We start from the raw sequence: 17,522 nt of genomic DNA, 5'->3' as shown, positions 1-17,522 counted from the left end.
ATATAGTGCACAGTATAAGGCTGGCATGTAAGCCAGGACCAACCAGCAGGATCAAAAAATCAATATGCACTTGTGATTATAGTAAGTCACAGCATGCCCTCATGCCCTTCGCCCCCCAGAAAAAGTGCCAGTGGCTCTTTGCTATAATAGCCTAGATTCCTTGTTAATTGTAAACATCTTCCATGCTTTCAGAAAAGGTAGCTGTCAGAAGCTTTAGCTTTTTAAGCCATCACCATTTAAAATAGCAAACATTTTTGTTCTTCTCAGGATAGGGTACAAATTCCCCTCCTCTGGTCCCTTAATGGGGAATTTTTATGGCTAAGAGAAATTTACTTCTGTCTACAGAAGACCATGCTTCTCTACCATCTCATCTTGAGCAACTGAGTTCTGCAATGTTGCCAGTTCCAAAAAATCTTCAAGCTGTTCATTCAAGCATGTACTCATTTGTTCATTCCCTCTTGTGAGCATCTAGCTACTACAAGCAAGTTTTCCCTCAGCATCAGTGCAATTCAGTTCTATGGTTTTACTGTTACGCAACACAATTTTCAAACTTCAACTGAAATTGCTGCAGTAAACAGTTAATAGTTGAAAGTATGTGAATTGAGTACCCTCTTAAGAATTTAAATAGTTAAATTGCATTGCTTATAATGCTCCTGTATGTGAAAGAAAGATCAGAAGTTGGAAACTAATACAAATCCTTATTGGTCCTTCCTTCTCCCAGATACAAAAGGTTCCACATGTATTTTAAACTCTAATCTCAGAACCACTACTGTGTTACACCTGACAGGCTGAAGTTTATTACCTTCAGACATTAAAAGTTCTGACAATAAGAATGGATGACATAACAAACCATGTCCCCCAGTGTTGTGTTGCAGTCACTATTGGTCCCGTAAGACAGTTTTGCAGTCACTCTCCCACTTTTTTTTTCTTCTTTTTCAGACACGTTAAGCATGGCCTATCAGTATATCTGCAATTTATATAAATAGGATAAGGTGGAAACTAAGTTGTTTCCTCATTTGTAGGAAAAGTGACATGAATATTCTGTACTTTAACAAATAAATGCTGATTTGTTTTGTACTGCTGCAACCCTTTCACTTGAGGCAAAACACCCCCTCCCTCCCTCCCACCACCACAATAAGTACCAAAGCATTTCTAGTTTTGATTTTCATCAAGATTTCCAAACTGGCAGATTTTATTTTCACACCCTCTTCACAATAGACAAGATGCTTACCATATTTAGGATTACAAGTTGTCACTAAAAGAAAACTTTACACAACCACTGTACATTTAGGTTGAAAAACTGTCCTTGCATGAAAAATATACCTAGAAATCAAGTGGTAAACAAGAAAAAAAACATTAAGAAAAGATTACCATTTTTATAATGTGCCTTTTTAAATTTATCAACTCCTCCTCTACTTTTCATTCATACTCTGTTTTTACCTATAGTATTCATTAAGGCAAACAGCTAATCCATTTCTGAAGAGGTGCTGTGGAAATTGTGGACAAACAGCAAACATTTGGCATTAAAATACCTAGCATGTATGTAGCCTCTAGTAATATACATTAAGCATTTCTCTTGGACTTCAGGACAATGGCAGGGGAGGATGAACATGCTAACAATGTCAAAAAGGCTTAAAATTCAGCGTCCAAGCAACTTCTATTAATGCTTCTGTAGTTTTCAAGCTCTAAGTAGTATAGAATTTATGCAAATGCATTAAAGAATTCTAGCTTGGCAAGTACACCCAAGCAGGTTATTAAACTATATATACAGAAAGTGATAAATACAGAATTAAGAGTCCTTCCGCTTCTCTTCATAGCCTTGAAAACTGACAAAAAACTTGAGGACAGCTCTACAATATTAAACATTAGGTAACCGCAGGAGCTGGGAAACCTAATACACAAACTGATTAAAATACTCAGATGACTTTGTAGTGTTTAATACAATTCAGTTCGTAGTCAAGGGCACAAGACAACATTTAACAAAAATAATCACATCAATTGACCTAGAAATCAAATGTAAATAGATATGAATACAATCTCCAAAATCTGTCTTTAAGTGAACATTAACCATTTATTCAAAGTTATACAAGAATTTGAAGGATAAAGTCTTCTTCTGCAACAGGAAACCAACTTACAAGTTTCATGTCTCAGTTGAATTGAAGTGGAGGCGAGCGGGGCGGGGGGCAGGGGAGGGTGAACAAACAAGTTAGTAGGCCCCATCCAGGCAGCTAGAAAGTAAAAACAGGCTCAACAGCAGCCTCCTCCAGCTTGTTGTCCTCCCTGATTGCTTGCAAGCGTTGCATTAGTAGCAGCGTGTTGAGGGCCAATTTTTATGCCATTTGCCTGAAACAAAGTGTTTAATACACAGTGTAATTATTTTAGAACACTAATATACTTGAGAAGTTGTTGCTTTTCTTTTTTTTAAGAAGATCATATAGCAAGTTCTCCTAATGTATGCAATTAATACAGCAAAGGTTAGATTTCTTTTTTTTAGCGAAATGTCCTTGGAAATTAAATATAATTTAAAGGAAGATACATTCCTTCTCATTTAACTTTTATCTCCATGTTAAACACTGTACTTTAAATTCCTCACATGAGAACACAGAGCAAGAACTGTGCTTGAATGCTACTTGGCATAAGGCTGTAAATATACATAGCATTTGCTAGGAACATATAACCTCTCCCCTCTCACCAAAACCCCCATTAGTTTAATAGTTTAATATAAAACTTTTCCTCTCTAGACAGCATTTCTTTCTGTGTTGAATCAGCTGCAGAGGCTAAGGGCATACGAGTGTTCTGTGTCATCAATAATTTCTATGATCCCGAAAGACATGGCTACTTGCCAAGAACCCACACACAGCGCAGCTCTTTCATTCATCAAAATCACACTTATATCTTAACCCTCACTCCCTCAAGTGGATTTTACCTAAAAATACAGCACTTTGAGAAAAGTAATACAGTAGCTTCAGAAATTAAGCTCTTAAGGAAACTTTGCGTCACAGTAAATCTCAGATTTATAGTGCTTGGCAGTTGTTCTGCAACAGTAGTAGCCTTGGGGTTTCTGGCACTAGCTCAGTATTGACAGCAGCTGATGTGGTTTCTTTTCGCTCTTTGACTCCTCTTTAATAAAAAGCATGCCCTATGGCTCATTGGTTTTGCCCCCTCTGGGCTGATAGCAACTTCTTCAGGAATCAAGGAGCCAGACTTGGCATAAAGCCAAATAAATAGCACGGACTGTTGGCTCTTGACAGCATATTGCAATCAAAGCTCCATAAGGCACAGTAAAGCAGTCAGCTACTATATATGAAACTCGACAGATACAATGAGCATGCTTTTTCAGACACTCTCATTACTGTCCAATTTATATTGTGCTCCTGGGTACATTTTCTTTAGGAAAAATGTTACAGAAAATTTTAAGTTGTTCATCACTGAACTGCATTGAAAAAGTGTTTCCTTAAAACACCATGTATACATCCACATATTCCAGTCAGAATTAGTGTCTTTGAAGGACTACTATTCTAGTCTCATTTTGCTACAGGTCTGCTAATACAAATACTTTGCATACTACTGAAGTTTCTCATTTTTTTCCTCTCTAATGTCATCACAGCAATAGTTTTAACAGTCTAAATTTTCTCATGTTTAAATATATTAAGCAAAAAGAGGTGAAGCTATTTGAGTCCTATCAATTCCCCCACCACTCTTTGAACAATTTTGCAAGGACTACATGCTTTAAGAGAAGCATCAGACTGACAGTTCCAGACAAAAAACGCACCTGTTCATAGAACAGACACAGGACAGAGTGGAAGTGCAGATTTCCACATGTGGTTTCACTAAGCATCTCAGCAATGATATTCAGGCACTTGTACAATAAAAAAACTTGGCCACAAAAACTGACTGACCACTTTACACTATCATATTTAAACTTTACATAAAAAGTCACACCACATAAATGTTAATAGTCTGTAGGATCTAGTATTTCTGTAGGATCCTAGTATTTCTATGTATTACCACTGAATTTGAATATGCTTTTTCTATGGCCTCTCCTAACTGCTCAAGATTTTCAACAGCATAATTACTTCAAAATTCCAGAGAGGCATTACAAGTCCTTCTAGGGTCTTGCATTATAAAAGTGCTCCCTGCTCCACCTCCCCACCCCGATCCCAAACAAGCAAAGAGACAGATCCTGATAATCTGTAATTTCAGTAATGTGCATAGGCAAAACGGCTAATCTTTTATTCCCCACAGAATCCAGACACCTAAACCAGGAACATTTCAAAAGTCTTTTATGTAACTCTCAAAGCAATCCCTCCCCTACACTGGACAGCTCATGGAGTGCATCTGGCATATCAACATGGTCCCCTATTTACATAGTGGAAAATTATCTTTGAAAACAGATGACACCATATGGAGAAGTGGATGAAAGTGGATTTTCTTCTCTTTTGGGGATTTATATTATTTTGTGATGCTTCATGGATGGATAGGGTCACTTATTTTAATCCATTTTTATCACAATGGTAGACAATCCTATATCCAAATGGAACAAATATTTTACTGTCCAGCCTTCTAGGGAAGGTGAATTTTGTGCATTTAAAACACAAGCAAAGAAAAAGTGTTCAGAGTACTAAAAGTTACCTCATTATTTATGTCAAAAACTCCTTCCTGGATCTTCTCATAGATCTCCTTTGCAGTGTTAATAAATGCCTAAAATAGAGGGGAAAAAAACAAACACAATGAACACAACATCCTTTGCTGTAGGATGCACTAATTGAAGTCCAATCTCACATGCAGTTGTTCCAGCAAGACTTTTCTTCCAGGCCTCAGCAAGAACAGGTATGACAACAGCATCCTATGACCTACCCTGAAGTAGCAATGGATCACACGTTGTTTACAAAAACAGTGGCGTTTTCATAACATCTGTATTCTACAATCTGTTGTCCAGTAATTACAGGGGAAAAGTGGTTTTTAAGATACATAAATTACTTTTAAATTATTTATTTCTGACCCTTATGGATAGATTGTGTGGCAGATGGTTTCCCCTACCCTTAATATCTTTGTAATAGGCCACTCTAGATTAGAGCGCTTAGCAACATAAAACCACAGGGTACTTACAATGATGATGTAAGGATGCTGCCTGCTGGATGAAACCTTATGCTATCATTTAATATTCACCTAATTTTAAGAACGTATTCTCCTTAATTAATCTTGTACATGATAGGCAATAGATATCTTAATAGTAGAACGGAGAGGCCCCAGGATTTATTAGGATTTCTGAAAATCTATTGTTTTAAATTCAGAGAAAAGACTGACATTCAGGTCTGAAAAAAGTGAATGATATAGACCGCTTTGGTTAAAGTTTGAAATAAATGATTCAATTTTTCATCTCTCATTTAACTTTTTAGGTCAAGTAATGCCTAAAATAATGTATAATTTTAAAAGTGATTAACGGCAGCTAATAATTACAATCAATATCAAACAGAGTTCTTTTTGTTTTAAAATACCAACACTATGCAATCACAGAAGATATGCTATCTTCTGCACAAGCCTATTACAGCAAATCCAGATCTAATTCAAATATAAAAAAGTAAACAGGGTTCATGGAGAGGAACAAATCATACCTTTCCTCATTTCTACACTGGAAGCATTTGACTGCTGAACTTGCCACCAGAGCTTTGTTTCCTAATTAACAGGACTGATATGTTTTCACCTTTAAAGGCCTTACAGCTCCCCAGAGTAATCAATCTACTGCAGCTCAATTACTGCACCAAGCACACACCACAGCGAGTGAAGGAGACTTGAACGACTGCGGCAGGAGCAGAAAGATATGAATATGCATAAACTCTAAGTGGGTGATCGAATCATCACAGAGGGTCATAAGAATTTGCAGCAAAATAATGAGAAGAATTAATCATTGCAGATTCACAAGGCACTTAGGAAGTGAGTTCGTTTTTCAAACACAAGTTAGAGTTGAGGAGAAAAACTGGCTTTTGGCCAACTATGCATCGATTAAAACTTCTCAGAAATTGGAAGTTCTCAATGCAAGAAAAATATTCAAACTTATCTTCACTTCTGATAACACACTTACAGTAATGGCCTCACACATAGGCCTACTAAAAAGTGTAAGTAAAAAATTCTGGAGATTCACAGGGGTAGATCTGTGAGGATACTTGCTTCCATTTCACTAGAACATTAAACAGAACTTGAAGTCTTAAAAATGTGTTATGATAACTTCATGTAAACAAGCACTTAACTATTGGCTCTTGTAACAGTTCTAGAAGATGTTGGCTAAGTGTGTCTAGACTCTTAGAATTAGTTTAACAAGAATCACATTCCATCTATAAAAGTTACTTCAGAGCAACAAAATCAGGATTTGAACAGACAACAAACTCCAAACTAACACAACTGAGTATAAAGTATCTTCTGGATGCTACACTCAAGAGCAGTTCACCGCAGTGACACATCTATCCTCATAAAAAAATACTAAAATGCACTGGGAAAACACAGATTTAACAATAATCAACTCCTTCCTCCTTCAACACAGTTATTACCCATGTACTGTACAAAGCAAAAAAACATACTGAGTTCAGTACAGACTATTTTAATATTCAACATATTGACTAAGACACCATTGATCTGAAAAAAATGCACATCCTATTCACCTTGGTTCTATCATTTCTGTTGTCTTGAAAAGACAATCTTGACTACAGCTACCACAACTCCAGTGATTCTGCTGCATCATGTATTCGTATTAAAAAAGCACATAGTGTTCTCTGCATGGCAAAATGCCAAGCTGCACTGCATCACATATGAATAATTTTAATTTGAAAACAGAAGTTGCACAAGAATATAGCACGTAGTAAATATACCTCATGTTTTCTTCAGTTGGCATAGATTCTAAAAAATTATTACTCATCAGCCATGAAAACAGATTTGAAACCTTTGAGACTTTCGTATGTTTATTGTATTAATGCTTTTTAAGTTAGCTTATGCTTCAAAGTTTAAGTGGTCTCAAAATAACCACCAGAGAACTTTACTGAAAACATAGGTCTACTTGCTTGAAGAATATAATATCTGATTTTGGAATTGCATACTAGTTAGTGTCGCCAGTTAGCAAGGACAAGAAGGTGAACCTGGTATGTCTGACTTATTTTAAAAATCTCTTTTTATACTTTTCTAACCCTTATCTGGAACATACAGTATACTATAAACTCTCAATTATTTATGGGCGGTTTATCCTATTTGCAGATTAACTGAGGCATGGATGCAGAGACAGAGCTGTTTCCCCTCAAATCCAGTTTGGATTTATTAGACCATGTGCAGGGGACTGCAAGAACACAGCTGTAGCACTTAACATGCCAACTTGGATCCAGGTGCAGTTTAGCCACTTCCACACAAGACCTTGACCAGTAAGCCCACAGGGTCTGGGCTTGCTGCCTACCAAGACTACTGGGGCAGCACTGCACAATCCCGTAATGCCACTGCTACTAAAGCACCAGACTGTGACACTGAGCACCTCCACCCCTCATCAGCAGAAACAGATTCTATCTGCATTTATACTCAGCCACTTGAAGGGAGGGCAAGGCTCTAGTGCACAGTGTCTCCATTACTCATAAAAGGAAGAGAAACTTTTGCAAAAACAGTATGTTAAGACTTCCAATATACAATTCTAGACTACATTTCAGGAACATTTAAGAAAACAGTGTAATGTCATTAAAATATCTGTATTTAATGTTTAACTCTTCATTTTAATCGTCCTAAATCATAAATTACTGATGTTTTTATGCATCAGACTACTAAAAGTATCTATGCCACAGCATTCAAAAAGGCTTGTATACAAGTTATTCACTGATTTGTTTTAATGCAACTTATTTTCCAATCGTGTTCATGTTATAACTAGGTTCTCGAATAGTACAATATCCTGTGTCAAGGAAAAACTACATTACTGTACAAGTATGAAAAGTGAGTCATGTAAGATGTGATAGGCCTGTTGTGTCACACCTGCATCTACTGCAAAGCTAACAAAGAAGGTTTTTGAGTCACAATATACCAGTACACTATCACTTTACATGATTTCTGTAAGGAGTTTCCTAGATCCTATTGCTACATGGGAATCAACAAGTCAGGTCTCACAATGGTTGCCACAAAAAGCCTACAACTAAAACCCCATAACCCCCCCCCCAAGCAGTACAGATGTTGCATTTGAGATAAATTAATCCTAAAAACACTGAACACAGAATTCAATCAACTTCAATTGAGTCTTAATCACACAAAATAAACAAATAAGGTAGGTTTACTACTCTTAAGACAAAACTAGGAAGAATGAATTCTATAACTAGTAAAAAACCCCACAGGAAGTAAAGGAGTAAGCCTCTCAATACCCGTCTTACGAAAATTGTTTGTAGGAGTAATAACAAGCTAAGGGCACCAGAATGCAAGCTACAGAAGAGCACCATTTAATTTTCACTTGGCAAATGTCAGTAACATCACTTCTCTTTCTCAGAAAGCTAATGCCATTATAAGTCTTGAGGACTTAACTCCAAGCTGAACATACCAGGAAAAACTTGTAAGTGAATCACCAATACTTTTCAAAACTCAGATTTTACAAGTTCATCTTTGCTTAAAATCAAAATATATCCAGTTCTGCACTGTCAGCTCATGTGACATGCTGCCCTCTGGTGGCAATACTGAAGTTAAATTTCATGCTTTGAAATGCAAATTGGTTGTCATTATTTCTGAATGCTTTAAATGAGGAATGCTTAAAGATTAAATATCTCACAAATTCTAAAGCATGACCCTCACCTCTGTGGTCAGCGAACACCTAGAATTTCTTCCTCCTTCCCAATTTCCCATCTTACCTTTAAGCAGCATGATACAATGTAATTAGGTTACTCTAGTATTTAAAAATACACCTGGACACAGTAACAACATGGACCATAAATAGGTTTACCCCATGACCATTCACCACCCCAGGGTATATGCGGTGCTGGATAGCCACTTACTAGAGTGAGATCCCAAAGCTCTGAGCAGCTGTTTTCATAGAATCACAGAATCATTAAGGTTGGAAGGGACCTTAAAGATCATCAAGTTCCAACCCCTCTGCTACAAGCAGGGAACCCTACCGATAGATCAGGTTGCACAAAACCTTGTCCAACCTGGCCTTAAAAACCTCCAGGGATGGGGCATCAGAAACCTCCCTGGGCAACCCATTCCGGCTCCTCACCACCCTTCCTTCTTCCTAATATCTAACCTAAATCTCCCCTCTCTCAATTTAAAATCATTACCCCTTGTCTTATCACTATCTTCTCTGATGAAAAGCCCCTCCCCAGCTTTCCTGTAGGCTCCTTCAAGTACTGGAAGGTGCTATAAGGTCTCCCTAGAGCCTTCTCTTCTCTAGGCTGAACAGGCCCAACTCTCTCAGCCTGTCTTCATAGCAGAGGTGCTCCAGGCCTTTGATCACCTTGGTGGTCCTTCTCTGGACTCTTTCCAACACTAAGACAATACTTTTTAAAGACTGAATGATCCTTCAGAAAGAAGCCTAGGACACTAAAGGGGCTACAGAAGGATTAATTATCAAGCAGTAGAAAGGTGTTATATAATGAACCTACACCCAAAAAGCATCCCAAAGTATTTGTAGCCTTATTTTTGAAGGTGCACCGGCACAAACCAAAACTTGACAGCAATTTGTTTATATGTACCTGTGAAGGACCAGATATTTCCTCACACGAACATAACATGCACTTTAGGTCAGCAGACATAATTGGCTTAAAGATGGCTGCTCCGCATGGCACTCTGAACCCTCTCCTGCTGTCTCCTCTGTCAGAAAACAACTCTGAGGCCCTGAGGCAGTAGCTGCTGCTAGAGAGGAGCAGTGGCGGGGAAAACAGCAACAATGTCACAAACCGCTAGTCAGCCTGGTAACAGCCGTGGCGGGAAAAAAGTCCCCGCCTGATTGGCTGAGAAGCCCTAGAAATAAGAAACCGGCCAATTGAGAGCAAAGGAGACCCATACAAGAGACAGTGTGCGCGCTGCTTTGGGCACGCTTTTGCAGACACTGGGACTGCTGCTGCTGCCTTTGGGGGTGACCTGCGCATTGGGGGTGCCTGCCAGCCAGAGGTCCCCGCTCCTGTTTCGGCTACCAGCTTTTTTTGCATCCCCTGCAGACCCGACTCATCCCGCCTCACCGCGGCTTTTTGCAGTCCCGGCTCCCAGCTTGCCTGCGCTCCCTGGCTGCACTGCCTGCGCTCCTGCTACCCACCTGCGGACCCTGCCTCTTGCTGAGCACGTGCAGTGACACTTCTTCCTGCCATCCGTGGTTCTAAGACCAGGTTGCAGGGGAAGTCACCTGCAGGTACTATATAAATACCTATAGCATCTCAGGAACAAAGTAAGGGATTGTATTTTGGGTATAATTCTCTCCCTAAGGCGTTCCTGTGTCACTTACCTGCACACAAACCGCGACAAACATCAGGCATATCCCTCCTTCCTCCTCCCCTCATAGATAATTAATCTGGGTGTGTAAATAAGGTGTATCTATATATTAAGGCATATGTAAATTCTTGGTATTTGGTGTTTAAAAGATATTTCATAGCTCCTATGTGTTTTAATTACCCTTTTTGATCCTCCTGCCCCAAATTGTTTTATTTTTCCCTTCAATAAACCGTGTATTCGTAAATTCTAATTGGGGTTTGGCTGCTGTTATTGGAAACACTAGTGAGCACTGAACAAGTGTCTCACCCGAAAAGTCAGTGCCGAAGCTCACTGCTCCTCTGGGAGAGGCGAGCACCACGTGCGGACCTCTCGGCAGATCCCATTAAGCTAAATTCACTCCAAAAAGGAGATACAATAGGTTGGAGATCACGACAGTACCTATTGAAGTGCAATCTTTCTGACAAACGTACTGGGAAGCCATTACTTCAAGCTCATCTTCCTAGAGCTTAAAGTGTCTTGAAAAGTCCTGCAACTGCTGTCGAACACTTAAACAAACAGAGCACCTGAGGAAAAAAGATAAGAAAACCCCCCAGACCTAAAGATCCAACTCTCCAGCAGAATCCACACCTCAGGCAGTCAGGCATGGAACACTTTTCATGCTCTTCTACAAGCCTGAAACCCTCAATTAACAGACTTCTTACTCTGATTATACTTTGCAAAGCCCAGAAGCCCCAACAACCACAGTAGCGCCGGTGCCCCTTAGTGCACAGTTGGGGCACAGTCCAAAGTTTTGCCACAAGGTAAAAGCTGCTAATCTTCACTGGACCCAGATGTCCTGTTTCTTCTCTTTCCCACAGCTAAATCAACATGAGCTTCACCTCTATTTTCTCATGGGGGAAAATGGCTAAAGTGCCAGCTTCACACAGCTGAAATGAAGGAACTTGAAGGAATACTGGTTTTGGTACAAATTAAGATTAAACTAACTGTTGGGGTTTTTTTGTTGTTGTTTTGAGTTTTTTTTAAGACTCTTAAGAACTAGAAATCCTGCTCTTTTGCAAGGTCTATTCAGATTACATCTCATGGGACACACTTTACTTCACTATGAAAACTGTTAATATCCTAGGATTTTCAAGTTTTATTAACTAAATCCTTGCTAAATCTATTACCATGTCAAACAACTGTTTAGTAGCAACAATTAGTTGTGTTTAGGGAGTGCGTGAAGGGGAAATAAGAAAAATTTCAAAAATCATGTCAAATTTAGAAGTTGCTAAGAATCTCATCTTTCCATGGGATTTCCACTTTAACCCTTCAGAATATTACTAAGGCCATCTTAATTCCTTTATCTGTAACTGAGTAGTACTGCTGCTGAAGATACAAAGGTTTTGAATATTCATTATCCATTTAAGCCAAGTTTGAAAGAAGCTGCCCAAAGAGAAAATTAAGTTTCAGCTGAAACAAAACCATTGAATGACCATCCAGCTACATGTAGCAAAAAATGTTTCATTGCTCAGTTGAAACTGTTAGTCTATTCAGATTTAATCCTAAATAATGAACCCATTATTGCATTCTATTTATGTGCAGACAACTTGGTATAAAAAAGATAATGCTCTTAAGACGAAAGCTTGGCATAGAGCTATATAATCCCTTCCATATGGGAAACAACTTACTAAAACCAACTCCCACACCAGGAGTCAGTAATGCACTAGTATGACTCAAGCAAGATCAGTTTCTGAACAGCGATGGTTTCTAGTACCAGTTTGACCAGTATCCAGAAAACTCTTTTCCTTAAGGTTGATTGTGGGATAATGCAGCCTGTGGGAAAAATGTAGCCAGGGACTGGCGGCTGGAAGATACCGCGTTGTACGGAAAGATAGGGCCCCCTCCCCCCCTAGATAGCCAATAGGGCTTAGTATATGAGGTAAGCAGATGGAAGTGACGCTGCTAACTCAGGGTATGACCCAGGGTAAAAAAAGCGATGTTGCGCACTAATAAACACCATTTTGCCATCCACCACATTTGTGTCTGTGTGCTGATGTGCCCAGAGGCCGTGAGGGGTCGCTGAGCCGCTCCTGAACCCTGTCACCATGCCTTTAGAAGGCAACAGTTGATCATATTAAGAATTACTAAAAGTAGCAGTTTGGAGTGCAAGAACAATTCACAGTTACTCCAGCTTCCCAAATACAGGTAGGCATCTTTACTTCTTGATGATCAGTGCATGTAAATTGATTCAAACAAATTATATTGTTGGGACACAAAGCTAAGTACTGAGTGCTGTAGGAGATGGCGTGGTCACCCTGAGTTCATGCAGGTGACTCTGCCTCTACAAGTGTGAAGACACTGACCATGCAGAAACCACTCAGCAAGCTCTGAACTGCACATTCTAGGTAAGACTAACAATTAATAGTCACACATTGTTGTGGAACTATCAATGAAAAAAAAAAGTGATAAAATTGTTAATGTCTCTTGCAAATGATAGAAAACAATTCTTAAGCATTATGTATAATTTTAATGCAAGGTAGGAAAGTGATGTTATGATTAAAACAAGTGCAAACATACTTGGAGTTTGGACCTCAGACTTATGCATATACAAGTGAAAAGCCTACAGATAAGCATCACAGTGTTTTCTTAGGAAAAAAATAAATACATCACACTGAGTTCTGATAGCAGTAGGTCAGAGCACACATACCCCATCCACAATTCAAGAAAGTAGAACAGATAACAACCATGATTCTAGAAGTTAATAGTAGGTTCTTTTCACCATGAATTAAAAACAAGTTCAATGTTTCAGATAAAATTTAACTGTGCATTCTACTGGGAGAAAGCCAACAGCTATGCTCAGAGTGTAAATTACTGAACATGTCAAGATTTTTTCTTTAAAAAGGGAATTGTAATTAAAAATGAATGCAGTAGTGATAGAGCTTAGGAATCATTGAGGAAAAAAAGCACAAAAAAATCAGTTATATTTTGGTAGCTAGCTACCTTGATAGCTTTAGACAATCTAGAAGGAAATAAACAACAAAAAAACCCTGTTTAAATAAATATGGTACAGCTGAAGAGAGAAATAAAACTGGCCTTGCACTGCAGTCAAATTATAAACCTGTGCTTAACTTCCCCCCTCAATTCTTCTATGCTTCCAATGATTCAGAAACTTTTCTCACCCATTCCCATTCCATATCAAACCAAATAATTTAACTGTAGCCACAATGAATTCTTTGAAGTCTCCTCAGAAACTACAAAGAAAGGATTTTCCACTTGTAACTATCACTTCCCTATTGTGCAAAAAGGATATAAACATGCCCTAATAGCCTTGCACAAGACATACAGCTAACACGATATTCTCCACTGCTAAACACTTCTATCAAGATGTAGGTTACAAGACGTAATCCTGAAGAATGCAATTATTATTTTTAAACTATCTGACTTAAGATCCAAGCACTGAACAGGTCAAAGTACTGCTACAGCCACAGATGGAATAAGGCATTACACACTGATGGAAATCACATTCAAGCAAGGGAAACAGCTTAAATAGTATTAGTGACAGAAGCAGATTTGTTCATATAAAGAAAATGCTAAAAACTCCACCATTAGCTTGCAAACATCTACAGCAGCTATTTATGATAAAACATAAGATAAAGTTGGGTTAGAAACAATTTCAAACTGATCACAACAAAGTCTAGAGGCTTGTCATACTTGACACTGAGAAATGTATGTTAAACTAAAGAGAGGAAAAAAAAACTTAGGAAAAAACTCTCCTCCAGTCATTTTAATGTTTCTGGTACAACACAGGAGACAAACCCATGTGTGTGTCTTTCAGTCTTACATCCTCATGAAATCCAAGCAGTCTGTACACTGAATTGCTATGACTAGAACCACAAGACTTTTATGGCTACCTGCTTGTGCTTTAGGATGCAGATCTGTCTGTTAACTCACACAGCACACCGCTGTACTAACACGTTGCCCCTCCTGAATTCCTCAGTGACAAGAACTTGGTGTTCAGCATACAAGAGCCACACAGTTACCATTGCTGTTGCTGCAGGGCCAGGACTTAGTCTGGACATAGATTAGAGACAATAAAGTTTAGAAATACATTCTGTGATTCCTAATGCATATCAGATCTTGAACCAGATGCTGTAGAAATGCTCATTTGATAAGTGGCCTATGCTTCCAGAGATAATAGGACAAACTTGATAGCATACAAGGCAATACCCTTACACCAATGTAGCTGTTCTGAAAATGTGGAATGTGATTAGTTAACTCTCTAACTCTGTGGGACTGATAACAATATGGTAACCTGTATAGCTAATGATTCTTAATATACCGTTAAAGTGGGTAAAAAGCACTTGCTATCGTTTCTTTACACCTGTAGAACGAGCTGTACAGTGCTGAGATTTACTGATGTTAATCAAAAGATATGTAAGAATTAATCCATATTCTGTAAGCTAAAATGATTTGAAAATGCAGGGTGAGCAGTTCAGAAAAAAATTAGGACTGCTGTAATGTTGTAGTTTTACAAAGCAGAGTAATTTAAATCAGAACATTTCTGAAATTTTTTCTCTGAACAATTACTTAAGAAGAGAGAATTTTCAGAACTGCCTGGGAAGCTTCCCTTACTTTAGACTTTTTTTATATAAGCAGCCATCCTAAAGAAAAAGATTAGTTTACCACATTTCCTTCCATAAAAACATGCATTACGTAATTTGTTTTAAAAATAAGTAAACAAAATTATGGCAGCTTGTATTTCAAGTAGCCATATATGGTTATAAGATCAACTGCTTCCACATCCTAAGGCAGGCTACAGAGGACTGACTACAGGATTCAGCTATTTGAGGAAGGGCTACCACAAACAATCCAAGATTATTCATAAACCCTTAATAGCCTTGATTCTTTTGCCATGAGTTCTTTTGGATCCAGAAAGAAAAGTTTGAAAACCAAAATGAGAAAAAAACCTCAAAACATTTAAACCCTAGAACATGTTTGGCCAGGAAAAATGGATATACTTCCTGATTCTACTTTGGACAGATCCCTCAAAGTTGGATCTAGCAAGTTTTCTTAAATGGGTGCAAGAATCACGTGATCTCTATTACTGGATACCATGTAGCTTCTTTGTTGTCACTTTTTTCTGACAATCACACTTACATTACTTCCTTCAATACCCAGAAAAACACTTACATTATTTTTATAGCAACTACTAAACAACAAAACACAGGCACGAATGCAGCAGGCCAAGGCTTTGTTAATTGACTACATGATCTCAGTATGGTAAAATCCCTCTTTTGGGAAATGAAAGAGGAAACGAGACACCAGTCGTACCTGGGGATGTTCTCCTGTTATATCTACGCATTTCCATATGTACACACCCATGTGCCTTACAGTATTAGTTTTTCTCCAATGCACCCTTTCTGAGGAATATTTCCTATTGAAGGGTAAGGACAGAAGGCTGATAACTGAATTAAAAATTTATCTTAAATATTTGTTAAATACAGAGTAGAGAAAAGAACAGAGGCCTATCTGGTTTACATAAATATTTCTGAAGCTGTATTCATGTAAACTTTTGCTTATATAAGTTTTTGCTGTTACCTATTTAGAATCTACATCTACCATTTTTCTCTGGAGATATATCCTTCTCACAAGTAAAAGCACCTGCACTTTCAGAACTGATGATGCTGTAACTTACAGAGACATGTTTTGATATTGAAGATTCCTTCAGGTACCCTGGCACTGTAACAGTTAACTATATAACCCACACATGATACATATTAACATCGGTGATATATCAGCATAGATTAGAAATGCTGCTGGGTACTTAAGGGGATGTTCCTCCCCCAAACCCCATGGCTTTTTCCCCTCGTCCTTCAATAACCTCCATACAATTAGAGAGAGCTCCTCTTACCGCAGTAGTTCTATCTAAAGTCTAGTGCTTTTGGAAAAGATGAACATTCTGAGACTCAAATGCATAAAAAGCATTTTGAAAATTTATCTGAAACGTAAGCAAATAGTAAAAATTCCCTGCTTCAACATGTTTATCACAAATTCATTTGAAAACACCTGTTACAATACACCAGATGCAAATATATAGACTTGGAATGTCCAGCTTTCTAGATCCAGTGTATTTCCACCAGTGCAAAAAATTTTAGATCATGCACCTCTTATAAACGTTGCCTGAGAATACCATTTAAGAAATATATTTGGTTGTCACCAAAAAGTATGATATACTAAAGCTTTTCCATCAAAACTAGAAATTTAGTACATGCACAAAATCTTCACTCACATAAATAGCGGATTCTACTCGAACTTAGACAAAAAAACTTAAGGCTCATTTTCCTCCTGATAATCAGAGATGGACAACTCATTCACTAGCATGTATCTTTTTATAGGAGTGAGATGCTTATGTTAGAATCAGGTAGTAACAAAGCAGAACAGAACCAGAAACAAACTAATGAAAGCTGTTTGTTACACTTACTATAACTTTTAAAAAAAACCACTAAATATTTCAAAACTAGAAGATTTTAACATTAACAACATACCTCACCAGTTGTCCACCATTTTGCACTTAGAACAATTTTGGAAAAGAGTAAACACAGATTACTTAGTATGAGAAGCTAAACTATGTCATGTTTTTATAAAAAAGGATAGTAACTGGGGATGTATGAAGGGCATGAAAGATAATCTTTCTGCTTTACACAGCACTAACATCTCAGCTGGACGTCTTTGTCCACCACTGTTCTGTGTCTCATAAGGATGGAGTTATGTTTTCCTTACAGCAGTCTGTATAATGCTGTGTTTTGGAGTTGTAACTAGAACAGCATTGATAACACATCCATGTTTTAGCTACCGCTGAGCAGTTCTTACAAAGTGTCAAGGTTTTATATTTCTTACTTTGTCCTACACAGGCTTGAGGTAGGCAAATTCTGGCAGGGTGCGGAGCACACAGCCATGTTAGCTCACCAGAACTGGCCTAAAGGATACTTCATATTATATGACAACATGCTCAATAATAAGAACCAAAGGGTAGTTTTTCCAGAGAAGCTGCTGCTCAGAGACAGACTGGGAATCAATCCATTTATGGGAAACTGTGAGTGCCTTTCCATCACTCTTTC

General features: G+C 38.1%; 1 protein-coding gene across 2 annotated transcripts in view; it reads right to left on the bottom strand.

The window, feature by feature from the left end:
• Nucleotides 1-1,156: 1,156 nt before the first annotated feature.
• Nucleotides 1,157-17,522, bottom strand: part of RAB2A (RAB2A, member RAS oncogene family) — a 37,337-nt gene continuing 20,971 nt past the window's right edge. Inside the window, exons 6-8 of one of the 2 annotated variants that reach the window (XM_009995537.1) lie at nucleotides 4,633-4,701; nucleotides 2,214-2,343; nucleotides 1,157-2,167 (exon numbers count right to left, since the gene is read on the bottom strand). In XM_009995537.1, coding sequence (XP_009993839.1) covers nucleotides 2,248-2,343; nucleotides 4,633-4,701 — 165 coding nt within the window. In that variant the 3' untranslated portion in view covers nucleotides 1,157-2,167; nucleotides 2,214-2,247. Of the gene's footprint in view, nucleotides 2,344-4,632; nucleotides 4,702-17,522 lie in introns of both variants that reach the window. The other variant, XM_009995536.1, reaches the window with a different exon arrangement.

Source organism: Chaetura pelagica, unplaced genomic scaffold, assembly GCF_000747805.2.
Source record: "Chaetura pelagica isolate M959 unplaced genomic scaffold, ChaPel_1.0 scaffold83, whole genome shotgun sequence".
Lineage (NCBI taxonomy): Eukaryota > Metazoa > Chordata > Aves > Apodiformes > Apodidae > Chaetura > Chaetura pelagica.
Note: the sequence above shows the minus strand (reverse complement) of the source record. Positions and strands in the feature narration are given on the sequence as shown.